The sequence below is a fragment of the Hyperolius riggenbachi genome, chromosome 10, assembly GCF_040937935.1.
Source record: "Hyperolius riggenbachi isolate aHypRig1 chromosome 10, aHypRig1.pri, whole genome shotgun sequence".
Classification (NCBI taxonomy): Eukaryota; Metazoa; Chordata; class Amphibia; order Anura; family Hyperoliidae; genus Hyperolius; species Hyperolius riggenbachi.
In genome coordinates, this window is record NC_090655.1 from 29465550 (window position 1) to 29492700 (window position 27151).

At 43.7% G+C, this 27151-nt stretch overlaps 1 protein-coding gene across 1 annotated transcript in view; it reads right to left on the reverse strand.

Annotated features, from left to right (window-relative positions):
• The window catches only part of LOC137535755 (alpha-2-macroglobulin-like), a 150786-nt gene extending 130782 nt beyond the window's left edge, over positions 1 to 20004 (reverse strand). Inside the window, exons 1-5 of the mRNA XM_068257633.1 lie at positions 19904 to 20004; positions 13654 to 13837; positions 10658 to 10817; positions 8386 to 8438; positions 5871 to 5891 (exon numbers count right to left, since the gene is read on the reverse strand). Of these exons, the coding sequence (XP_068113734.1) occupies positions 5871 to 5891; positions 8386 to 8438; positions 10658 to 10817; positions 13654 to 13837; positions 19904 to 19974 (489 nt within the window). The 5' untranslated portion in view covers positions 19975 to 20004. The remainder of the gene's footprint in view (positions 1 to 5870; positions 5892 to 8385; positions 8439 to 10657; positions 10818 to 13653; positions 13838 to 19903) is intronic.
• Between the last annotated feature and the right edge of the window lie 7147 nt (positions 20005 to 27151).

Below are 27151 nucleotides of genomic sequence, written 5' to 3' on the forward strand. Positions count from 1 at the left end.
GAGAACATTACATTGGAGAACATACAAGTAAATGATCTGCGAACCTGGCCAGGAGTAATTGAACTGCTTTAGTAAATCTACAGAGTCAAGGCCAGTTATAGCAAGGACAGCTAAAAGGTTAGTGAAAAAGAGGTCATGCAACTCCTGCCCTGTGTACACACATATCCACTAAGAAAATAGTAATAAAACAAGACTGCTCTGGTTTTATTGCAATCAGCTCCTGCTGTAGGTGCGGAAAGGTTTTTTACTTACCTAGGTTTCCTCAAGTGCTCTGTAGTCCGTCAGCAGTGAAGAGTACAAATTTTGCATAATCTTAATTATACACATCATAATTTGCAATAACGATGCAAAATTGTGGACTTTTTTTCTATTCATTTAATACATAAATGTAATCAGGAACTGTAATTTTGTGCTGATTTTAGTGGTTAATAAGACCCCGTACATGCTGTTGTCACCAAAATATGTTAAAGGGAAGAGTGGGAACAAGTAAAAAAAATAAACACATTTTTCAAAAAGTCTTTGTAGTTTTTGAGATAATTGATTTTTAGAAAGCAAAGGAAAAATGGTTTTTAAAGTGAACCTAAAGTCTGGCCAAAAAAATGAGATTAACTCAACTGGGGCTTCCCTTAGCCCGCTGCAGCTGATCGGTGCCCTCGCAGCCCCGCTCCGATGGTCCAGGACCCGCCGGCGAACACTTCCGGTTTGGCCGTCACCAGCCGACAGGCATGGGAACGCGAGTGATTCTTCGCGTTCCCATGCCTGTATATCGCCCCCTATGCTGCTATTGTGGCCAATTCAGGTACAAAATTAAGCAAAATTTAGCATGATTGCGCAATTAAGTGAAATTACGAATGGATTATGCAAAATTAATTGAATGTTCAAATCGTAATTATGTATGGCTGTAATTGTGAAAAATTATTCAAAATGTCACGTAATTGTAATTAGCAGATTATAATCAACACTATCCATTGCACTCCCTTGCCTTTCCCTCCGTGGCACTCCCGTGAAGTCCCCAATCCAACTGGGTCACGTACTACTGCATATGCGCTGTACAACTGCGCAAACCACCTGATCTCTCTGCCATGGCTGGGAGAGTCTTAACGAACTAGGCATGTGCTGATGAATGCTCCTGTCCATGGGAGTATGTTTGGGTGGGGCCCTTGGTCATGACCACACATGCGTAGTGGTCCACAACAGCTGAGTCAAGGACTTTACGGGCAACGGCACAATAGAGGGAACCAGGAGAATGGCAAGGGAGTGGACGGACTACGGGGGGCTGAAGGAAGCCCTGTAGAAGTAAAAATCCTATCCTCCCTGAGTGGAGTTGCTTATCTTTTAACAGTGTTAATACATTATTTAGTCAAAGTTTGCCCTTTGTAAAATCCTTTCTCTCCCTATTTACCATCCTTAAAATTCTCTTGCTGGCAAGTAGCATCTCTGCAGAATGTTTGTTTTGTGTGTGTTCCATAGTGAGGAGAAACAACACCAAGGGATCAATTCTGTGTCTGTGCGAAAATAAATCTGGTCGGGAAAACACTGTTTTTTTAGACTTTTGTGCGCTGGTTCATACAAATTATCGCAGGTGCGGTAAAAGTTTGGTGAATTATCGAAGCCCATTGACAAAAACCTGTTAGTAACAGCAGGAGAGAGATACAAGCTGTTCCATGCAGTGAGGGCATTACAATAGAAGAGGCATCCCAGACATCCCTTTAGATGTACATGTTTTGTTATACTGCCTCTGCTTGCTCTGAATCTGCTCTGAATCTATTAGTCTTTTTTTAACATTCTATTTAATTGCCACAGCTTTACACATGCCATGCTTAGGTTATTTTCCCCACTAGTTCCTAAACATCTTCAAACAGGAACCCAAGAGGTTAAACAGCCACACAGCCTAAGATATTGAGGGGAAGCCTGTTTTGTTCCATTCTCGCTCTGCTGCTGCCTGGAGGGTTTAAAAGCTTGTCCCGCCGGTGAAGGCTGCAGGTCCATCATTCAGATTTGCAGGAAAATAGGGGCTGTTTCTATTGGCTATCTGGTCCTGTGAGTCACAGTTGCCTCTGCTTCTGCTTGTGAGTCACGGCTCCCAGCACAGTTTCCGCACTCTTTTCATCACTTCAAAGCAGACGGTATTGCTTCGTGCCTTTACCACGTAGTTGTAGGCTTTATGAATTGACATTTACTGAAATGTGTTGAGGTATTTACTGCACAAGTCGGTAATTTACCTCACTGCTCGATAATTCACTCAAGTCCGTTACCTGCCACTTGATTAAAGGGGGTTGTAATCCCCAAAACAATATCCAAAAATAAAAAAGTTAATATCCCCCAAATACATGTAAACCTTTTTAAAAAAATAGATTGCTATATGTCCCCATTTTTTTTTCATTTTACTTGGTCTGGGTTCCTTTGTTACATAGTCTGGGTGCTTCTGTCTAACTGCAGGAACTGCACTGCCAGCAGGATTGTAGTTTTTTTTTTATCTTGGCTACAATAACACGCTTATCTCAGCATGCACATAACAGGAAGCTTCACATTTTAAATAATATAAGGACACTATGACTAAAGAGTAATAGGACCTCCCCCACCCCCTTGAAGAGTTTACATAGTGATGTAAGTCCTTTGTCTAGGTGATGTTTGCTGTGGGAGGGACAATAAGCTGTGACAGTAGGGAGGAAAAATAAGTAATACCTTATTGATTGATTTTTGTGTTATTTTTTTTCAGTTAAAGGATACCCGAAGTGACATGTGACATGATGAGATAGACATGTGTATGTACAGTGTCTAGCACAAAAATAACTATGCAGTGTTCCTTTTTTTTTCTTTCTCTGCCTGAAAGAGTTAAATATCAGGTATGTAAGTGGCTGACTCAGACAGGAAGTGACTACAGTGTGACCCTCACTGATAGGAAATTCGCCTTTTTACCTCTTTCTTGCTTTCAGAAGCCATTTTCTGCTAGGCATGTGTTTTATAGTTGGAATTTCATATCAGTGAGGGTCACACTGTAGTCACTTCCTGTCTGAGTCAGGACTGAGTCAGCCACTTACATACCTGATACTTAACTCTTTCAGGCAGAGAAAGAAAAAAAGGAACACAGCATAGTTATGTGTGTGCTAGGCACTGTACATACACATGTCTATCTCATCATGTCACATGTCACTTCGGGTATCCTTTAATATGGAGTTTCATCTCACTTTAATCAGCTGCCAGAAAATGAACTAGTAGCTTCTGTGGTTGTTTGGCTTAGCTTTAAATGAGAATAAATTTGCTAGAACAGTCATTTGTATTGACAGGTTGCCTAACTAAAATAAACACATTCTGATAGCAGCTTCAAACTGATAAGGTATTAAATGCAGATGGTCAACGAAGTGCAAATAATTCCCAGTTGATGCTGGATTATGCAAGTTTTGTATGCAAAGATATGCAGCTTCAAATTCCAACAAGGTAGAATTCGTCCATTGTCAAGCTGCATAAATCTGCACATAAAATCTGCATATTGCTAGCTACATCATCTTAATGTGGCGGCTAGTGATACAACTATCGGAAACAATCGTTCGGGACCACTAATGGACAAAAATCTCCTAATCGATCAGATTGACGAGATCGATCCAAAAATTGGATCATTTTCATTAATCCGATTTCATTGGTTTGGAGCTTTTGGTCCATTTATGATCCCAAATCGTTTTCCAATTATGCATACGAATAATTGGGCATGAACGATCATTCAGCAAATTGTATCATTAGTGGCTACCTTAAAGGCGGCCATTAATGGTACTTTTTTTTTTATCAAATGCGATCTTTCAATGCAATTTGAATGATGGTAACTAATTGGAAGGCAAAAATCAATTGTTCCCATTAACGGAAGCATTTAAAAAGGTTTTACATTATGATTTGATCATAAAATTCAACATTTGGATTGATCATTTTTCCTTTTCCGATTGACCAAAGAATCACATAGATTTGCGTCTCAAACTGCAGTTTTCTATTCAATTCATTCATGAAAAATGTGTCAAAAGATCAAATCTGATGAAAAAATGGTACAGTTAATGGGCATCTTTAGAATTATTTTCATCTCACTGACCCTCCCATTTATTAAATAATTAAGTTGTCACTGCACAGTGAGAAAGCCAGAGGTGTAACTAGAGGGGTGCACCGCAGCTGCTGCCTCCAGACTCTGGTGCCTCTCCACTCAGAACTAAAATCAGTGGCGACCGGAGAGAGAGGTGCATGCTACCCATGGACGCGGAGAATTTCCAATACGGAAGTGATGTAATTTATCACTTCCTGCATGTGAAGTGCATGGGTGGGTAGTGTGCGCCCTTTAAGAACTGCAGTGGCAGGACGCAGTTTCCCTATCAGTGCACTTACTTCAGCAGTACAGTCAGAAAGGTGCTTGCTGGAAGTCGCTTCTGTGGCTGTCTGTGGTCTCGCGGATGCCTTCAGTGACACTAATTCACCTCATATACTCAGCATGACCGCAGGCACAAATCACATCCATGCCAGGATGGGGTAGAATTCTATCCAGAACCGCAGCTCATACTGTTGTCCCCGGCAGAGAATCTCAGCATGCACCTAGTAGTATGTAATCTCATTCCCTAAATATAACAATTTGCTGTACTATACCCTTGCTTTGCTTGTTACATGCTATTTTACTGTGCCCCTCACTGAATGGAAGATGCCCGCCCCAGTCAGCACCCAGATGTACCCACTCTCCCATCCCAGCCAGCACCCAGATGTGCTCACCCCAGCCAGCACCCAGATGTTCCCACCCCAGCCAGCACCCAGATGTGCTCACCCAGCCAGCACCCAGATGTTGCCACCCTCCAACCTCAGCCAGCTCCTAGATGTGCTCACCCTCCATCCCCAGCCAGCACCCATATTTTGATACCCTCCCACCCCAGGCAGCACCCATACCCTCCCACCCCAGCAAGCACCCATATGTTCCCACCCCAGCCAGCACCCATGTATTCCCTCACACCCCAGCCAGCACCCAGATGTGCTCACCCCAGCCTGCACCCATATGTTCCTACCCTCCACTCCAGCCAGCAACCATATAATCCTTCCCTCCCACCCCAGTCAGCACCCCAATGTGCTCTCCCCATCCAGCACCCAGATGGGACCACCCTCCCACCCTAGTCAGCAACTAGATGTTTTTGAATGCCCACCTCAGCCAGCACCCAGATGCTCCCACCAACCCACATCAGCCAGCACTCAGATGTGCTCACCCTTCCACCCCAGTCAGCACCCATATGTTTCCACCCTACCACCGCAGCCAGCACCCAGATGTGCCCATCCTCCTACCCCAGCTAGCCCCCGGAGGTGCTCTCCCCAGTCAGCACCCAGATGTGCCCTCCCTCCCACCCCAGCTAGCACTCAGATGTTTTCACATGCTCACCTCATCCAGCACTCAGATGCTCTAAGCCCCCCAACTCAACCAGTACCCAAATGCTCTCACCCTGCCACCCCACATGCCACATTTATGTTACAGGGGCATTTTAAACTCTGTAATTGGGGGGGGGGGGATTCAGTGTTTGCAATAGTTGCCATTTTGCCCAGCTAATATTTGCAGATTGGAAATGGATCAATCAATTTAAACCTGGGTGGGAGTGGTCTATTTGCAAGCTACATATATTTGCATAAAAATTTACATAATCCTGCATAAACTCGGAAACATTTGTTCTCATGATCATCCCTACTTGGTGGAGTTCTTCTGAAACTTTTAACTGATATTTTAAAACAAATGGCTACACTTGAATGGACACAAAAACCTCAAAAATAATTTCTACATGTTAGATGATAAAGCAAAACTTGTGGGTTTCCCCCAATATTATGTGAGAAAGAGAGGGATAGAGAAGGTTTTTTATTTTTTATTTTACCTGTAGTTCTACGACTGGTAACTGTAAAGAAAAAAGAAAGAAGTTTACAAATTTGTCTGAACATTATATTCATGATATTTGGCTTTGCATTTGTTTTAAGTAACATCACTTAAAGGAAACCTGAAGTGAGATGTATATGGAGCCTGCCATATATATTTCCTTGTAAACATCTTTCTGGCATCAGTTGTGTTTGAATCCCACACCTGGAACAAGCATGTTGCTAATCTTGCCAGATTACCACACCACACCCCCAGGCAATGAAAGTCCATGGGAGGGTTCACATTCCCCATGTTGCGGTACGCTACCCTTGAAGTGCCCTATCTAACACACATCCAAAGTTAAGTTGCTGTGCGGCTCTTGCAGAGATCTGCATCAGACCAGTAGCCATGTAAGTCTATGGTAATATGCATGCCTTTAAAAACCTTGCCACAGTTTTCAGAGTTGAAATATGCTTACTTGCACGTCATCGATTGCCCAAAAGGAAGTGAGCATCACTTCCTGTTGGCCGGATGCCAGGCAGGGATTAACACATACTGACGTGATAATCCCTGGAGGCCTAGTTTTGGCGGTGTGGTGTGCAGGCCGCACTGCTGCTTCCAATCTACAGTGTGAAGATGTCTCAGGGTCTTAAAGTAGCCATACATCTATCGATTTTGAAGCCCTATTGACCATCTGATGCAATCATTTTATCAAATAAATAATTGGTGCCGCAACAAGCATAGCAATCAAGTATTTGACTAACCCCTGACGGCTGTCTCCCAAATATAAATGTGCCCCACCAGTGCCCATGCATTCAAGTCTCACCTGCTCCAGATGCTGCGACTGTCCAGCTTTTTCCGGTCTTGTTCACTGCTTCTCTGCCACCAGGGGCTCGTGGGGAAGCAAAAGACGAGACTGAGGGCAGCTGGAGCAGGTGAGATTTTAATGCTGGTGAATGAATCATGGCCTCGTGCATATTTCTACCCAGGAAGCGAGTGGAGCATCCAGAAGAAAAGGATTTCACAGCTATCACAACACACACAAGTGCAGAGCCATTAGAGCTGTTGTATATGGTGTATATACTGTGGTTTCCTTGAAAATCAATGATGTATTACTGCTCCATTATTTGAAAAGGGAAGAATTAGAGGTTTAGGACATATTTGATCTATTAACCTCCCTGGCAGTAAGCCCGTGCTGAGCACGGGCTATGCCGCCGGGAGGCACCGCTCAGGCCCCGCTGGGCCGATTTGCATAATTTTTTTTTTGCTACTAGCAAAGTGCTAGCTGCGTGTAGCATCCGATCGCCGCCGCTACCCGCCGATCCGCCGCTATTCCTTGCGCCGCGGCCGCCCCCCCCCTCAGACCCCGTGCGCTGCCTGGCCAATCAGTGCCAGGCAGCGCTGTGGAGTGGATGGGAGTCCCCTTTGACGTCACGACGTCGATGACTTTGTCTCGCTACATGAAAAAAAAAAATTTAAAAACACTACTTTGCTGCCCCCTGGCGGATTTTTTTAAACCGCCAGGAGGGTTAATATTACATTAAAGGATACCCAAAGTTAGAGGGACATGGAGGCTGACATATTTATTTTCTTTTAAACAATACCAGTTGCCTGGCTGTCCTGCTGGTCCTCTACCACTAATACATTTTAGCCATACAGCATGAACAAGCATGCAGGTCGGATGTTTCTAACTGAAGTCTGACTGCCTTTATCACATGCTTGTTTCAGGTGTGTGATTCAGACACTACTGCAGCTACAATAAGCAGCAGGACTGCCAGGAAACTGGTATTGATTAAAAGGAAATAAATATGGCAGCCTCTATAGGTTTCCCAGTTCCGATTCCCATTAAGGCACAAACCTTTTTTCTAGAGTTGTGTAAGAATTTATGGTATTTGAAGAGAGAAAGTAAGTGTCCAAAACATTTGGCCAGTGAGGTTGTAGCTCTACAGCTTTACAGAACAATATTCATTATGTTACCCTTAACCTCTTAAGAACCGCAGTGCTAAACCCCCCTAGTGACCAGGCCATTTTTAGTAAAATAGGCCACTGCAGCTTTAAGGCCCCCCCCCTTTTCTCCCCACCAACAGAGCTCTCTGTTGGTGGGGTCTGATCGCTCCCCCATGTTTATTTATTTTTTTATAAATATTTATTGTTAGTGTTTTTAATAAAAAAACACTGTTTCTTTAAATAACTTCCCTCCCTCCCCACAGCCAGCCAATTACGGCGATCGGCTGTCATTGGCTTCTGCCTATGAGAGCCGATCGCTCTCTTGTCCCCCAGGGGGACAGCCATGTCACACGGCTGTCCCTAGTACAGCGCTGCTGCCGATCGCAGTGCTGTACATGTAAATAGACGGCGATCACGCCGTCTAACAGTCTCCCGACCGGCAATAGCGACTCTGAGACCGAAGGTGGGGTGGAGCTCCACCCCCCAAGCAGGAGATGCGTGCATTAGCTGGCCTCAGGACTTTACGGCAATCGGCGTTAGGCGGTCCTGGGTCGGCAAGAGGTTAATTATTACTATATGATTCCACTTACCAATATGTTTTGCGGATGAAGATCCTCATCGAGGGACATCACTCTGAATTTCACTGCAGAAGACAAATACAGAGGAAATGAGCTACTGAAGAAGTTCCTGACTGTCTCAATTAGTGATGATTTCGTGTAAATTTTCGCAATTATGCCTATATCTAATTACGATTTGTACATTCATTTGATTTCATATGGTTATTCGTAATTTCACATAAAATTTCGTGAAATTTTCGTGTAATTTCATGTCGACTTTAAAAGGGAATAGCAAAGCCCCCATACATGCTATTGACACAAAAATTGCTACATGGCTACATTGCACTTGGTACAAGTGAAAAAAATAATTTTCCAAAAAGACCTTGTAGTTTTTCAGAAAATCGATTTTAAAAGTGCTAAGAAAAAATGGTTTTTAAACTCTTTAAAAAATGACAAGGTCTCTTTTTAAAATATCTACTTTTGACATGTACCCACTCCTTAACATATGTAACAATTTTGGAAGCAATAGCAGGTATGAGGGCTTTGCTATTATCTGCCAAAACCAGTACAAAATTGCGCAAAATTATGAAATATTACTATTACATGCGAAATGAATTACGATTTTCTCTGAAGTTTCACATTACGGTTACGATGCCTAATTGCGAATTTCGATGCGAAATCAAAATTTCGGCGCACCACTGGTCTCAATGCCATCTCCACATCTCCACATCTTCATGTCCTTCCAAACCTCACATGAGTAGAGATGCTCATTCGGATTTCACAGAATTGAAATTGCCGCATTTCCGATTGGAAATTGGCAATGGGAAATCGGTATTCTGCAGAAACCTGATTTACCACAACTCAGTCATTTTATCCCAATCACAGAACTTGGAAGCTTTGGATCAAACAGAGAATGTAGAATTGTTCCACAAAAATCAGATTGGCCAGTTGCATCATTGCATGTGCTCCGGTATTGGCCATGGAGGAAATCCAAAGACATAACGACAAACATTGTTTAGGTGATACCTTTAATGACTTACTGTAGAAGATTTCTCTGCAAGTTTTCGAAACTTTACGTTTCTTCATCAGACATGTTTCAGAACTGGTTCAGAACCGTGCAAAGTAGTGCCACATACTCAAGCTTATACTGTATATGATTTTCTAGGGTATACAGCAATCTGAAATCATGTTACACTCTTCCTCTTTGTGAAATGTAAAGGATCTCCTCATAGGTTAGAATAGGTCTAACCTTTGTGGCGCTGGAGCTTACAGCCAGGTCCCCTTCAGTTTCTAGAGAGGGACCATTGCATCATCATCATCATCATCACAGTAGCTCTGTCACCTGGAGAGACATCTGAGAGGGGGTTTAGCACTCATGCAACCAACCTCCTCTCTTTTCTACTAAAGGGTATACATGGCTATTACAGCCATGTGCTTCTCCACTGTATACCAAGCAGTGTGGTAACCATAACTTTGATATATGATGAGGCAGCTGGGTGGCAATATGGGAGGCATGGATTCTGGGATGTGATGCCAAGATTTGTTAGAAGGGGAGGAGTCAGAATGGAGCTGATTAGAGTCAATATTTCTACAGGTGTGTTGGTTCCATGTCTGTAGGGTAATATGTTGCAGACTATAAAAGGTGAGTTTAGGGCGTATTTGGGAAAGGATGGGGGTACACAGGTTAATTATAAGGAATGCTCATTAGGATTCTGAGGAGATTAAACTGCAGTATTTCCAACTGGAAATCAGCATTTCCGATTGGAACTTGGAAATCGGAAAACTGAAATCGGAAATCAGATTTCTGCGGAAATACCACATTAACACAACTCAGTCATTTTAGCTCAATCACAAAACCTAGATGCATTGGACCAATTCAAGAATGCAGAGTCAACTCTGAACTATTTGGCTAATCAGAGGATGCAAACATTGCCCCAAAAAAGACTCCTTGGAAGTCGGATTTCTGTGGAAATACCACATTAATGACACTTGGTAATTTTACTCCAGTCACAGAACTTGGACGCATTGGACTAATCAGAGAATTCACAGTCAATGTGAAAGTATTTGGCCAATCAGAGAATGCAAAAAAATTACCAGAAAAAGACTACTCGAAAATTGAAATATGAAATCAGAAATCGAAAATCTGCGGAATCGGTAATCGACATTGGTGGTGGAAATTGGAATTTCAGCAGAATTGGAAATCAGCAATTCTGGCCACCCCTATTAATTAGCAGAGGCCTGAGAGAATTGTAATAACAAATACTGTGGAAATGGGCTTTAAATGCCCTTTTAGTTGAGGCATTACCGGTCTGGCCAGGCTTGTACACAGCTTTGTCTGTCTGAACCAGAATACTGGACCTCGTCTTCTTCACTAGGACTTTAGTGGTTTTAGTCTGACCGTCTTCTCCATGTCCTATGAAAGCAGTCACCACCCCCACTGCTTGATTTTCATCAGGATGTGGAATCTAAGCAAGAAAACACAAACATGACCACATGAGGTCAACTGTAACATCAAGGTTTTTGGATGGAAAGCAGCCGGCTGAACAACAAGCAATGAAGCAAACCAATAGATATACAACTCAAAATGAAGCAGGTAAATTTAATGTCAGAGTTTTGAACAACCACTGAATTTTGAGCCTGATGCTTTTACTATCCGTAATCCTGATGCCAAAAAATACATACTGAGGCCCTGTTCACAGTGGTCAGTTGCCTTGCAGAATAATTCTGCATGTTAACTCACTGCACATACAATTTTATAGGAGCAGTTGAAAAAGTCGCAGACAAAAATGGGCGCAATTGTTATTCATTAATATATGTGGGCGCAATTGTTATTTGTCAATATATGTGGGCATAATTGTTATTTATTATAATATAGAAAGCTGTTACGCTATTTAGCAGGTGGCTGCAATTAAATTGAAATGTATTGTATTATTGTTAGCAGGGATAAGGGGGTGTTAAGGTTAGGCACCACTAGAGGGGTCTTAGGATTTGGCACCACCAGGGGGGTCTTAGGGATAGGCACCACCAGGGGGGTCTTAGGATTAGGCACCACCAGGGAGGTCTTAGGGTTAGGTACCACCAGAGGGATCTTAGGGTTAGGCACCACCAGGGTGGTCTTAGGGTTAGGCACCACCAGGGTGGTCTTAGGGTTAGGCACCACCAGGGGAGGGTTCTGTGTGAGTGTAAGGAGAGGTTAGGTTATAGTTAGGTTCAACATTATCGGTAAATGTAATACCACAATTAAATCATTATTTACTGTTTTTTGTTTATCGATTTTGTTATTTAACATTGCACTTAATTTTTTTTTATCGATATTGCTAGTAATATCGGTATTTAATGTCGCGCCTAAATTAGCTCGCGACTTTTTCAAATGTATGTAATTCTATGCTTTATTTTATATTCAAATCTACATTTTACGTTTTTACTGTTTCATTATTTCTGCTCAATGACACAATAATTGAAGTATGCCATAACTAAAATCTATGAACTATTGTCCCTTTCTATCTCTTTCCTGCTTTTGGAAGTCATTTTCTGCCAGGAAAGTGTATTATCGTTGTAATTCCTTATCAGTGAGGGTTACGCTGTAATCCGACCCAGTCCCGGCCCAGACAGAAACTACCACTTACATACTTGATGTTTAACTCTTTCAGACAGAGAAAGAAAAAAAGGAACACAGCATAGATATTTGTGTGCCTGGCACTGTACACACACATCTCTCTCATCATGTCACCTCGGGTATCCTTTTAAGCAAAAAAAAACAAAAACCCTTTATGATATAATGAATTAATAAATTGTATGTGTAGTGCGGATAATGAATAGAATATTGGTAGTAAAGAAAAGAGTTTCATATTTTTATTTTCAGTTGTATCTTTTTTTTCTTATTATAACATTGCATCATACTGTCATAGTTGCAGTTTTAAAACCACTCTCTGGGCCATACGCAATTCACTTTTTTCTCCTGTTTTTTCTCCTGGGTGATATTTTCACAACCTGTCAATGAAATCATTTTTAAACCACCAGCATACAAGAAAATTGTCAGAATAATTTTAATAATATCGGTACTTTTTTACTGACTTTTTAGTAATTTTTCAATTGCAAAGTTCTGAAAAATTATTTTAAATACAAGATGAAAATTTCCCTCCAAGGAGTAGTGATGTTGGGAACATCAAATTTTGGTTCACGAACGTGTTAGAGAGACATTACATTTGCAGGGTAGGTGGAGGAGGACAGTGGGTACAAGAGGGGCAGGCATCTGGGGCTCCCCATCTTAATTTTTTTTTAAATAATACATTTATATACTTGTTAATACATTATCTGTCATTTTAGCACAATGACTTTGCTATTTTTTCCCTCTAACTTTAACATCAATTTTCTCGAAAACTATAGGGTCTTTTTGAAAAGACCCTATAGACGCCAACCAATCCCAGCGATCGGCTCTCATAGACATCAGCCTAGCTATGAGAGCCGATCACTCTCTAAGCCTCCCAGGAAGACAGCCAAGTGACAAGGCTGTCCCCAGTATAGCACTGCTATAGATCTCAGTGCTGTACAATGTAAATAGATGGCGGTTTTGCCACTGGGAGATGACGGACCGGAGCTCCGTAATTCAAGCAGGGATGCGCGCACAATCCCCTGCAAAACCCCCGCCCCAGGACTTGACGCCAATCTGCGTTAGGTGGTCCTGGGGCTGCCACCTTGCAACCACTAACTGGCGTTAGGCAGTCGCAAGGAGGTTAAAGGGTAACTTCAGCCTAAACAAACATACTGTCATTACGTTACATTAGTTTAAGTTAATTAAAATAGATAGGTAATATAATCTCTTACCCACCCTGTTTTAAAAAAACAGGCAAATGTTTGTGATTTCATGGGGGCAGCCATCTTTTTCATGGGGACAGCCATCTTTTTGGTTGAAAGGAGGTGACAGGGAGCATGAGACACAGTTCCAACTGTCCTGTGTCCTGATCACCCCTCCCAGCTGCGCGCACTAGGCTTCCAATTTCAAATTCAAAATTAAAAAATATATATTTGTGCCAAAACAGCAGAAGGAGAACAACAACATCAGAAATCCCATCATGCTTTGCACAGCATCAGGGGAAAAATGCCCGGGCAGTTTTCTTCTGTGCAGCTAGAAATGAGGCTTGGGTAAGAAAAACAAAGTTCTGATGTTGTGAAACTGTTAAAGAAACACCAAGCCGTTTCAGTGCAGCTGAGTAGATTTTTAGTCTGGAGGTTCACTTTAAATAAGGTATGTGCCTGAAGGAATCTCTCCTGCTAAAAATAGATGTTAACTTTACTTTTTACCTGGATTTGACTGCAAGTGAATGTGACATCCTGCTCAAAGGACTTTTCCATGAGAGTTGTGCTCTTTCCATCCAGATGTATGCTGATTAATACTGAACACTTCTTTTGAACTCCTTGTAGTTGCAGACACATCGTTTCAGGATGCTGTGAGCGAATCTCGGAGGGGAAGATAACAGCATAGTGTCTGCAAAAGTAAAAAACAGTGAACACTGAAACCTGCAAACAACTGCAACACAATGGATTTTGTACACAATTAACAAACTAGCAAGCATTTGTATATGCATAGTGTGATAATTCTTAACTGCTAAGCAAGCTTGGGACATCATACATGCAAATTCAGGGCTAATTCCTCCAGTGATCAGTGCTCCCCTCCGCTCCTGCTGGCATCTCCACTCGCTCTGACATTAGTGCCGGGTCCTGGCTTGATGACATCATCAAGCCGCAACCAGGAACTGAGTGGCAGTAGGAGCGGAGATGCCAGCCAGAGCGGAGGGTTCCACAGCGGCTCATCACTGGAGCCTGAGAGGTGAGTAAAAGTTGCTGACTAAAGGGGGGACATCTGGCTACGGGGGGGGGACACCATTCCCAGCAAGCCCCAGCAGGGATCTGGCTGCCTGACCCCCCCAAACACACACCCCCTCCCGCATGTAAGATGCTTGGTCCATAAGGGGGGTTAGGCAGCTGGTCCCGAAAGGGTTAATTAAAAAATATAAATAAACATAGCAGCAGCAGGCTGGTGGCACCAAGTGAAAGCACTATTTGTTGGAAGAATTGAGGTAAATTCATTTGGGTGCTAAGTTGTATGACTGAGCAGTAAACCGTTGTATTGTTAAGTGCAGAATTGTAAAAAATGGTCTGGTCACTAGCAGGGTATGAATCTCTGGGACGCAAGAGGATAATCAAAAATAGAAGTACCCAGTGCATGCATGGCACTGACATATATTTATTTGGAAATGGGGTGAAAAGGGTTGTATGTGTGTTTGGGTGGGGAGTTGATGGATGGATGGATGGATCTGCAGTTGCTCACTCCAACTGCCAAAATAGTGTACCGACAAGTTGGGAAGCTGACTGACATCTTTGTATAGATCCTTACCAGGAAGTACTTTTGTGAAGAATAAAGGAAACACTGAGATTCCCCATGAGGAAATACACCAATTCAAAATCTGTCAGATCTCTCAGCTTTTTGCTGTGACAAAGAAATAGGGAAAAGGCCATTTATAGTGCATTTTATTCTGGTAGAAATATACATTTATGTGTAAAATTTTAAATTTTAGTTTCATGATAGTGGTCCTTTAAAGGAGAACTGTAGTGAGAGGTATAAGGAGGCTGCCATATTTATTTCCTTTTCAGCAATACCAGTTGCCTGGCAGCCCTGCTGGTCTATTTGGCTGAAGAAGTGTCTGAATCACACCAGAAACAAGCATGCAGCTAATCTTGTCAGATCTGTCATAATTGTCAGAAACACCTGATCTGCTGCGTGCTTGTTCAGGGTGTATGGCTGAAAGTATTAGAGGCAGAGGATTAGCAGGATAGCCAGGCAACTGGTATTGCTTAAAGAGACACTGAAGCGAGAATAATTCTCGCTTCAGAGCTCATAGTTAGCAGGGGCACACGTAGTGTTGAGCCGAAATTTTCGAAATTTCGCGTTACTATAATTACGCATGCGAAATTTGCTATTACGATGCGAAATTATGGTAGCGTAATTGCCATTAAAATCGTAATTGAAAATACTGTAAGCGTAATTTTCAACGCGTAATTTCGCGTTTCGTTCATAACGTAATTTCGCGTTAAACCATAACGTAATTTCGGGTTCGCTTAATTTTCGCGAAATTTAGCTTATTTTTTTTCGCGTTTTCGTCTGCATGGCGAATTTTGATGCGAAATATCACTACATGGCGAATTTTATATGCGTAACGCGAAAAACGACGCGAAAATTAACGCTTACAGTTACATGAACTATCGCGAAATTACGTTATGTAACTACGCTTACAAACGGTTGCATGCAAGGCAAACGTAATTTCGCGATACCCACTGTAATGCGAAAATTGCGTGAAAATTACGCTTACGCGGAATTTCTCAAAATCCTTCTTCATTACGATTATGTACTTACGGCCATAATCGTAATTACACTAATTACGCGAAATTTCGCGAAATCGTAATTAAGTCATTACGCTCATCTTTAGGCACACGTGCCCCTGCTAAAACACCGCTATCCTGTGGCTAAACGGGGGTCCCTTCACCCCCAACCCCCCCCCGCAAAATCAACGACCAAATTGGTCGTAGATTTTGCTGCTCCTAGAGGCAGGGCTAACGGCTGCAGCCCTGCCTCTCAGCGCATCTATCAGCGGCGCATCGCGCCTCTCCCCCGCCCCTCTCAGTGAAGGAAGACTGAGAGGGGCGGGGGAGAGGCGGAGATGCGCGCTGACAGACGCGCGTGGGGCAGGGCTGCGGCGGTTAGCCCTGCCTCAGTCCGGAAGAGATCCCCTGCTGCTCGGAGGGGATTTCGGGGGGTCAGGGACCCTCGTTTAGCCGCGGGATAGCAGCGGTTTAGCAGGGGCACACATGCCCCTGCTAACTATGAGCTCTGAAGCGAGATTTATTCTCGCTTCAGAGTCTCTTTAAATGGAAACAAATATGGCAGCCTCCATATACCTCTCACTACAGTTCTCCTTCAAGACACTCTGCAATATTTCCAGCAAGGTTAACAAAGTGCATTTGTGTGCTTTTATTACCACTTAACCTGCCCACATTTTTTTTTTATCATGTAGCTAGCCTAGCGCTAGCTACACGATTCCCCCCTCCCTGCGGCATCCCTCCCACCCCTCCGATCGCCGCCGGCGCAAAGACTCGTCCGGGCTTCCCCCGTCGCCATGGCGACGAACATTGTGACGTCATCGACGTCGTGACGTCACAGGGAGTCCTGATCCACCCTTCAGTGCTGCCTGGCACTGATTGGGGGAGGGGCCCTGTATCACGGCGGGTAGCGGCGGATCAGTGGCAAGCAGCGGCGATCGGGTAGGACACGCAGCAAGCAAAGTGCTTGCTGCGTGTTTAAATTGTTTTTTATTCAAATCGGCCCAGCGGGGCCTGAGCGGTGACCTTCGGCGTCTCTGGACGAGCTCAGCTCGTCTAGAATGCTAGGGAGGTTAAAGCAACCACATTGAAAATATTTGAATGATTACATTACAGAGAAGAAGGCTGCAGAAAATCTCAAATCTTTTAACTGACGTTTTTTCACAGATGCTGTGGCTGTGTCAATATATATGACTTTCTATATGCTATCAGAAACCTTTGGCACAGATCACTTGTGCAACATTACAGCAGTTTGCAAGTTACGGTAACTTCTGTTAGCATTGGCTATGGTGTGGTATTTCTGATCCACCCACGCTGCATTGCAGCAATAGATACGTAGACCATATTCCTTCTCAAGTTCATCAGACTAATACTGTACTCACCATAGCTCAGCTGTTCCTATTGTCTGTACAGGGGCGTAACTATAGGGGATGCAACCGCTTCAGCCGCAGAGGGGCCCATTGTCCCTCTGGGGCCTGCCCAGGGTCATTTTTTTTTGGGGGGGGCAGAAGCGCCGTGAGCGGGGGAGCGCTGCCGCCCGATTGTAGGCCCCCCCAGATGTTAAACTAATAGACGCCGCACCAGTTAATTCCCCGCAGCCCGCAGCTCACCTTAGCCTGCGGGAGTCTTCAGGGAGGCAGAGCAGGGCTACGGGAAGATGGCGACCGAAGCCCTGCACTGGAGACTATTTGTGTCTCCAGTACAGGGCTTCAGGCGCCATCTTCCTGTAGCCCTGCTCTCTGCCTGTCAGCGCAGGAGATTTGCTGCAGGAGGATCGTCGGGCGAGCTGCGTGCCAGAGGCCAACCGGGAGAGGAGACTTCTGTCAGGTGAGTGAATTAATTTCTTTGCAGGTGCATTAGTTTCTGGTGAAATGCTGCCCACATTTTGATTTTTTTTCTGGTGAAATGCTGCCCACTTTACGATTATTTTTTGGTGAAATGCTGCCTACTTTACAATTTCTTTCTGGCAAAATGCTTATGCTGCCCACTTTAAGATTTCTGGTGAAATGCTGCTCACTATACAATTATTTTCTGGTGAAATGCTGCCCACTTTACAATTATTTTCTGGTTAAATTCTGCACTGTAACGATCGGTGTCAACACACAGAGAGAATCTGATTATTGGTGATCTGCAGTATCACCAAAAATACAGATATATACCTGATTATTGATGATCTGCAGAATCACCAATAATACAAGTATGACTAACCTCTGGACACCTAAAACAGTGATAACAATAATGACAATGTCAAAACACAAGATCGTGGAAATGTCCACCACACAGCGATTCCTCAGAGGTGTGGTTACCTCTGAATGGGAACCCCGTATGTGAGATCCTCTAAAGGGCTGGAAGAGGAGTCTCAGCCTCTAGCAGTAATAATCTGCTAGGGCAAGCGTCTAAAAGAGGCAAGCCTCAGAGATAGCCCACCAGTGGGAGACGTTCCACTGGAGGGAGAAAGGTCAGACAAGCAGAGGTTCGGCAACAGAGAGATGGCAGCAGTACAGGAACGGAAGGCTGATTTAGAGTCGGTAAACAGGCAGGGTCGGCAACTTTGAATCAGATAGGCAGAGGTACAAGATCGATAAGAGAAGAGAGTAGTCAGGGATAGCCAGAGTCAAGACACAGGTAAATATACAATCCAATCCTAAACTGAGGTGTGACGTCCTTGGTATCAACACCTAGGAACTGAGCTAAGGTCTGAGCGTTTACACCTAAGTATTCACGACAGCAGACGAGGAGCAACTGACACCTAGCTCCTTATATGCTGGGAGCGCTTCTGCAGTGCCACCCAGCCGCCCAGCCAACCTGACAGCTAGCTGGAGTCAGCTGACCAGCAAGTCAGCTGACTCCCCATCTAGCTGCATAAAGGTCCTGCCGCCGGGCGCACGCACGCTTAATGCATGCCCTGTTTGTGGCCGAAGGACCTGTGTGGAACAGCGAGGCGGGGACCGCCGTCGGCTGACACGTGGAGACGGCGTCCATGCCACTCTCCGCCGCGGCGGTATCCCCGCCAGCTGTTGCACACTTTACGATTATTTTCTGGTGAAAAGCTGATTTCATAGTGAAACGCTGCCCCGTTACAAGTATTTGCCACCTATGGGGGGGGGGGGGGGCATCCACATTTTTGCAGGGGGCCCAGTGATTTCTAGTTATGCCCCTGTGTCTGTATATATTTTTTAGGAGATAGTCTTTTCCAGCAGGAGCGTATTGCACACATAAAGTTATAGGAGCTCCTTGAAGCTGCCCCCCTACAATAAAACAAATAAAAATTCCATGACGTTTGGTTAGTGCTACGATTGTGTCCTATTGTGCTACAAAAATCAAGATTTTGCTGCTTTAACTTTGAAATTAAAAGCACTTATTTTTTTCCCAGACAATAACATCACCCACCCCCATACCACAGCCTAGGGATATGCAGGTAGTATGGTTGGATAATGCTGTGTTTGTGCTCATTTATGCTGTAAAAACCATTATTCTATCTTTTATAGCTTTTGATATATCAAAGTTTTATAAAGGTCGAAAGCTCACTCAGCCTTTGCACTTTTGTAGGGGAGCTGATTTAACTTTTTGACTTTTAATAACGGGACTCCCAGATGTCTGACCCTTACCAAACAAATGGGTAAAGGGGCTCAACTCTAAATTGATTTTCTCAAAAACATACCTAGCAAATTTGGTGAAGATAGCATGCATGGGGGGTTTGATATTAATCGCAGAAGTCCATGCCATTGATTGTAATGCAATTCGCAAAAACACGCAATTTGGTGCGAAATAGCTGATTTGCGGTGACACAAACTAAGAAGCCTCCAAGTCTCCTCTAAAGGAATCGGAAGTACTCAGGTCTCCAAGTTTTTCCGAAGACAAGGGGCTCCGTACTGCACACTACAGTAATGATGTGGGGTGTCTGGTGCTCTTGCTAATGCTGATGTTACACACTATTTCTCTTAATATAATCTGGTGGGCATTATTTCTGCAGAGACCAAAAAAACCAAACAACCAAACAAACAAAAAAAACGAACCACAAAGATATGAACCCGATATAATTTTTGACCCTACAGATTTGCTTTAATATGGCTGGCCCAGCAATTAGAATGAATTTAGTGCTGAGAACATAGAAACTAGCATTAGCAAAAATGGTAAGCTGATCATTCATCAGCAATGAATATTTGAAGTTACTCACAGTTTGGCTTCCACAGTCCAGGAGATATGAAGGAGGACAAGTCCCACACACAGCACCCAGGACCCCATCATGAGGGCTGCAAGTCTCAAAGTGATTTAGGAAGGCTTGGAACTGCCTTCAAATAACCTTTACTGTCCCACACCCCCTCCTGTACTATTTACCACAGGAAGCGCACAATGGACATTGACCAATGACCACCGCACAGCAAATATTTGTCAGATCTTGCGGGGGTGAAGAGGACTTGTAAATAATGCTATCTGGCATAGCTCGGGAATTGATGCAAGCAGAATCTTTGCTGTCTTTATACTTCAACTCATCTGTGTTGCGTTCCCAGTTTTCATACATTATATTATTAATATTGATATTTATAAAGCACCAGCATATTGCAACTAACCTCGTTTGTATTAATCCACAGAAAACTTGAATGTTTTATTAAAACAGATGTCAAGCCAAATTTAGGATGGCTTTGTTAGCAATTATGTAAAAGTTTTATGGTTCCGTTTTTCCCCTGGGGGTTTTCTCTTTTTTCCTTTGATTGTTCAAGGTTGGCACTTAGAAAAAAAAAGTAAGTTGAAGGGAAGGTCCAGGATAAATAAGAAGTAAAAATCTACTTAACTGGGGCTTCCTCCAGCCCTTGGCAGCCGACCTGTGCACTCGCTGCAGCTCCGGTGGCTCCTGGTCCCCTCCGGTGTAGATGCCGACCAATACCCCCCCCCCTCCCCCTCCCCGGTTGGCATCTGCTTGTGCTTCACCATGCAGCTCACTGAGTCGCACTGATGTCATCCGGACTGGACGGCGCAGGCGGATGACATCAGCGTGACTTTGTGAGCCGCGCGCTGGAACGCAAGAAGGCCTCTTGTACTGGATGGGACTCCGGGCCACCGACGGGGAGAGGAGCTGCGGCAAGGGCACAGGATGGCTGCCAGGGGCTGGAGGAAGCTCCAGATAAGTAGATTTTTACTTTTTCTTCATCCTGGAAATGTCCTTTAAACAATAGCGATGGTCATGCCTAGTAGAACTGATGGAGAAGCAAGTGATGTGTTTGATCAGCTGATAGATTTGTAAGGTCCTGATTTGCTGTGATCACATCCTGCTTTAGCTCTAGCAAATCAGACACTTGCATTTCTATTACTTGACCAAACTGATCACATGCTTCTCCATGAGTTCTCTTAGGCATGACCATCACTAGTAAAATAAAGAAAGAAAGAAAATCACTCCTAAAAACGCTGAGCATTTGCGATTACACTCGCGCTTCTAGGTGTGCACCAGCCCTCAGATTTGATGGTGGTTAGCCTCCCCCAGGCCCCTAGACTCTCTCCAGGCCTTAGACAACTGCCTAGGTTTGGCTTGTAGATGATCTGGCTCTGGTGTTGCCATCAGATATAGTTTGACACTTTGATTAGGCCTCTCTGATCAAAGTGTCAAACTAACATGTTACATTGGTGTACCTGCATTGTGGGGAGGAGCTAAAGTGCGCATACCCACAGAGATCACCCACATACCCCTCACACTCATCCTCGACACACCAGGGGCGTATCTGGGTGACATAGCACCTATGGCAAACACTGAAATTGTGCCCCCCCCCCCCTTACCCCATCAAACCACCTTGTCCCATAATAACAGCCTATTTTCTTGCAATGATACAAGTCTCCCCAGTATAGGCTGCTAGAGTTAACCCCCAAGTAAAGGTAACCAGAAGCAGCACCCTAGTATAGGTAGCCAGAGGTAGTTCACCCAGTATAAGTAGACCCATGTTTACATTGCCCTCCCAGTATATGTAGTTAGAGATGTCTCCCCAGTATAAGTGTCCTTCTCTAGCATAAGTGGTAAGAGGTATCCCCCTAGTATAAGTAGTCCCTCAGTATAGGTAATGAGGTTCCCCTCAGTAGTCAGTATAAGTAACCCCCTCAGTATAGATTTGGCAGGTGCCCCCCAGTATAAGTAGACCCTCCCAGTATAGGTAGTGAGAGATATCTCTCAGGTATAAATGCCTGAAAGGCATCCTTCAGTATGGTGCTGAAGCATGAGGGAGGAGAAGGCAGCCATGGCGCCCATGGTGCTGTGGCGCCCATGGCACAAGCCATGCCTGCACCCCTCTAGATACGCCTCTGTTCATGGTGCTCCTCTGGCGAATGTCTGTCTGAAGACAATGGAAACATTAACTTATTGAATTTGTGACAAGTCAGACACATAAGAAATGTCACAGCACTTTTAAAATGGACGTAGGTGGGACAACAATTCCGTTCATGCTTTTTTTTTTTTTTTTACCAGAATGCTAATTTATATGACATATACAAAAAAATAGTACAATACATCAATTGTAATGATGATAAAAAGGTTAAAATAATCAGGGCTGTAAAGAGTACACAATCAGCAGTGTAGCTCAATGATTGGCCTAATATGCTGCTGTCATGCTTCTGTTGCATTGGTATACAATGCAAGGGAATCGCAAGGAAGATTGCTCTGTCAGTATGCAAGAAACACTGAGACTGGAATTAAAGGAATAAACAAAGATTTATTGTAATCAGCATAAATGTTGCACATTAAGTTCATGCACAGAGTTATGCAACTAAACAGTTACACAGCTTACAAACAAACAATCAGCATTAAGATCATGCAGAGAATCAAACAAACAGGACGCATAAACAAGATTAAGTTTATGCAGAGAATCTGACCATCAGAATGCATACACCATTAGCATTAAGTTTATGCAGAGAATTATTCTATCAGGATGCATAAACAATTAGTATTAAGTTTATGCAGAGAATCATGCAGACGTCAGGCAAGTAATATAAGCAATGGTGCAACTGGAAACTAAACACATAAGCAGAATATATCAGGTATTGCAGATGCTATGGACCCCCTGCATATAGGATAATATGCAAAGGTATCCCAGCATAACAAAATAGTGTGCACACTGAACCCCAAACCTGACTAATATATACACATGAGAATCATATACATTATATACAGAGACAGAGCATCAGAATTATAATCGGCAGGCAACGGAACGTCAAACATGCAGGGTCAAACCAGAGATACAAACAAGATACAAATCGCTTAGGCAAAGGGTTAGTCAAAATACAGAAAACAGGTCAAACACGATCAGAGCAGATACAAGGCTAAGACTCAAGACAGGATACAAGGCTAGGATTCAGGATCAGGAACAGACTAGGATCAGGAACAGACTGATTCAGGATCAGACTTTGATGAGCTAACACAGAGTGGTCTGTTGAGGCAGCTTAAAGGGGAACTGAAGTAAGAGATATATGGAGGCTGCCATATTTATTTCCTTTTAATCAATACCAGTTGCCTGGCAGCCCTGCTGGTCTATTTCTCTGCAGTAGTATCTGAATAACACCAGAAACAAGCATGCAGCTAGTCTTGTCAGATCTGAGTTTAAAGTTTGAAACACCTGATCTGCTGCATGCTTGTTCAGGGGCTATGGCTAATAGTATTAGAGGAAGAGGATCAGCAGGGCTGCCAGGCAACTGGTATTGCTTAAAAGGAAATAAACATGGCAGCCTCCATATACCTCTCTCTTCAGCTCCCCTTTAAATAGTGTCCAAGAAGGTCAGATGACAGAGTCCAGGTGATCACAGAGCTGCCCTCATTAAATCTGCAATAACAGTTCTTGTGAATGAGACCTCTGCTGGTGGCAGAGGATACTTCAAGCAGTTTCAAACTCTGAGGACACAGATGACATCTGCTGGCGAAATGGAGGAAGTTCATCAATAGTTCAGGAAATTCGCCAGCAGATGCATTTTGTGACAGCTGCATTTGGAAATATAATTAAATTAATTCCATGCCACAATGCAATGTTGCTGATGATGATGAGTAAAAAAGTAAAACTACTGCAGAAAATCAGCAATGATGCCCAATCCCTGGAGTGATATGCTGCACTTGCAAATGTAATTCAATATATAGACAAAGACAAGACAAATAACATTTATATTGCGCTTTTCTCCTTGCGGACTCAAAGCGCCAGAGCAGAGCAGCAGCCACTAGGGCGCGCTCTATTGGCAGTAGCAGTGTAAGGGAGACTTGCCAGAGGTCTCCTACTGAATTAGTGCTGGCTTACTGAACAGGCAGAGCCGAGATTCGAACCCTGGTCTCCTGTGTCAGAGGCAGAGCCCTTGACCATTACACCATCAGCCAATACCACGTACAGGCCAAGCCATATACATTAATTATTCATTTTGGGATGGACTGGGACATTATAGGACATCCCACCAAAGTTACTTTCTTAATTTTGGGATGGAACAGGGCATTATGGAAATTTCTGAATTTATGTCACGCATTTCTATTGCCCAATTCTCATTTTTTCCAAACCGAGCTGATGCAGAACCAAAATGACGGATATTAGTGATAAGTTTGACGTCATGCCTAGTCTAAATAGCAATACCATTAAGGCAAAGTGCAGGACTGATTAATAATTACAGGAAATATTTAGCTGCAGGTGTTGCTAGCGAGTTATTTGGGCAAAGCAGGCGCCACCATAGGTCATAATAGGAATAACAGCTAAAGCTGCACTCCATAAGTAATTTAGGCGCTCAAATTACTTTTAAAACATTATAATTCAGCTGCCAGCAATAGCTGGAAGCCGAATTACATCAATCCCCACCATCCGCGGCGACCTGGAGGGGGAATAGTAATTACCGCTGCCGGGACTTGTGCAGGAACAGGGTAAGCTGTATATCGGCTTTATCCTGTGCCTAAATCTCCTGGTGGCTATTTCATAGGTATGCATTGCTAGACATTGCAAAAAGGGCACAATTCACTGAAAATATTAAGTGAAAAACTATTAACCAGTTCCCCACCACAAGTTATTTCCCCTTAAAAACCAGAGCAATTTTCACACATCACGCTCCTCCCATTTATTTGCCAATAACTTTAGCGCCACTTATGACACTGAAATACATCTGTACACAGTGCTGCTCAACAGGATTTCGGATATCTGGGTAGACCCGGATATCCGAACTTTTTAAGCCTATCCAACCAGATCCGGATTCTGGATAGCTGTTCCAGTATCCGGATAGCTATCTGCGGATAGTTGGCTGGGCTATGCGGATATCCACAGATAGCGCGGATATCTGGACCATTGAAAAACTGTATGAGGTCCAGGACGTCATGGGAGACAATCAGAGGGCTCCCAGCAAAAGCACCAGCAACTGATCACAGAGGGGAACCCTGGCCAGCCCCACCTGACCTCATTGAGCCAATCAGAGGCCTCCCAGCCTAAGCCCTGGCACCCAATCACAGAAAAGAACACTGGCCAGCCCCCCTTGTATAATAAAGGGCTGCCATGATGAGACAGATCGTCCTGGCTTGCTGAATGCTTCAGTGACATGCTCCAGTGCTGGTGCTCTACAAAGGGCCATACACAGTTATAAACCTAAGCTGTTCAGTGATTAACCCCTTCACTATCACTACAGTATTCTTAAATCATTAATTTGCTTGATTGATGTCATAAATGTGACATTTAGAGTGTGTGCTTCTAGCCTAGGAAGGGCTGTACACACAGTGATAAGCTGTTAAGTGATTAACCCCTTCACTATCACTACAGTATAGTTAAATCATTCATTTGCTTGATTGATGTCATAAATGTAACATTTAGTGTGTGTGCTGCAGTGCTGTGCACACACCAGGCCAGCTGCTGCCTGCCACGTGCAAACACGTGCAAAGTGCCACGTGCAAAGTGCAAACAGGTGCAAACACGTGCAAAGTGCAAACACGTGAAAACACGTGCAAAGTGCAAACACGTGCAAAAACGTGCAAAGTGCAAACACATGCAAACACGTGCAAAGTGCAAACACGTGCATACACGTGCAAAGTGCAAACACGTGCAAACACGTGCAAATACGTGCAAACACATGCAAAGTGCAAACACATGCAAACACATGCAAAGTGTAAACATGTGCAAACACGCGCAAACACGTGCCAAGTGCAAACCCGTGCAAAGTGCAAACGTGTTTGCAAATGTTTGCACTTTGCACGTGTTTGCACTTTGCACATGCTTGCAGAAAATCAGCAATGCTGCCCAATCCCTGGAGTGATATGCTGCAATTGCAAATGTAATTCAATATATACCACATACAGCCCAGGCCATATACATTAATTATTCATTTTGGGATGGACTGGGACATTATAGGACATCCCACCAAAGTTACTTTCTTAATTTTGGGATGGAACAGGGCATTATGGAAATTTCTGAATTTATGTCACGCATTTCTATTGCCCAATTCTCATTTTTTCCAAACCGAGCTGATGCAGAACCAAAATGACGGATATTAGTGATAAGTTTGACTTCATGCCTAGTCTAAACAGCAATACCATTAAGGCAAAGTGCAGGACTGATTAATAATTACAGGAAATATTTAGCTGCAGGTGTTGCTAGCGAGTTATTTGGGCAAAGCAGGCGCCACCATAGGTCATAATAGGAATAACAGCTAAAGCTGCACTCCATAAGTAATTTAGGCGCTCAAATTACTTTTAAAACATTATAATTCAGCTGCCAGCAATAGCTGGAAGCCGAATTACATCAATCCCCACCATCCGCGGCGACCTGGAGGGGGAATAGTAATTACCGCTGCCGGTACTTGTGCAGGAACAGGGTAAGCTGTATATCGGCTTTATCCTGTGCCTAAATCTCCTGGTGGCTATTTCATAGGTATGCATTGCTAGACATTGCAAAAAGGGCACAATTCACTGAAAATATTAAGTGAAAAACTATTAACCAGTTCCCCACCACAAGTTATTTCCCCTTAAAAACCAGAGCAATTTTCACACATCACGCTCCTCCCATTTATTTGCCAATAACTTTAGCGCCACTTATGACACTGAAATACATCTGTACACAGTGCTGCTCAACAGGATTTCGGATATCTGGGTAGACCCGGATATCCGAACTTTTTAGGCCTATCCAACCAGATCCGGATTCTGGATAGCTGTTCCAGTATCCGGATAGCTATCTGCGGATAGTTGGCTGGGCTATGCGGATATCCACAGATAGCGCGGATATCTGGACCATTGAAAAACTGTATGAGGTCCAGGACGTCATGGGAGACAATCAGAGGGCTCCCAGCAAAAGCACCAGCAACCGATCACAGAGGGGAACCCTGGCCAGCCCCACCTGACCTCATTGAGCCAATCAGAGGCCTCCCAGCCTAAGCCCTGGCACCCAATCACAGAAAAGAACACTGGCCAGCCCCCCTTGTATAATAAAGGGCTGCCATGATGAGACAGATC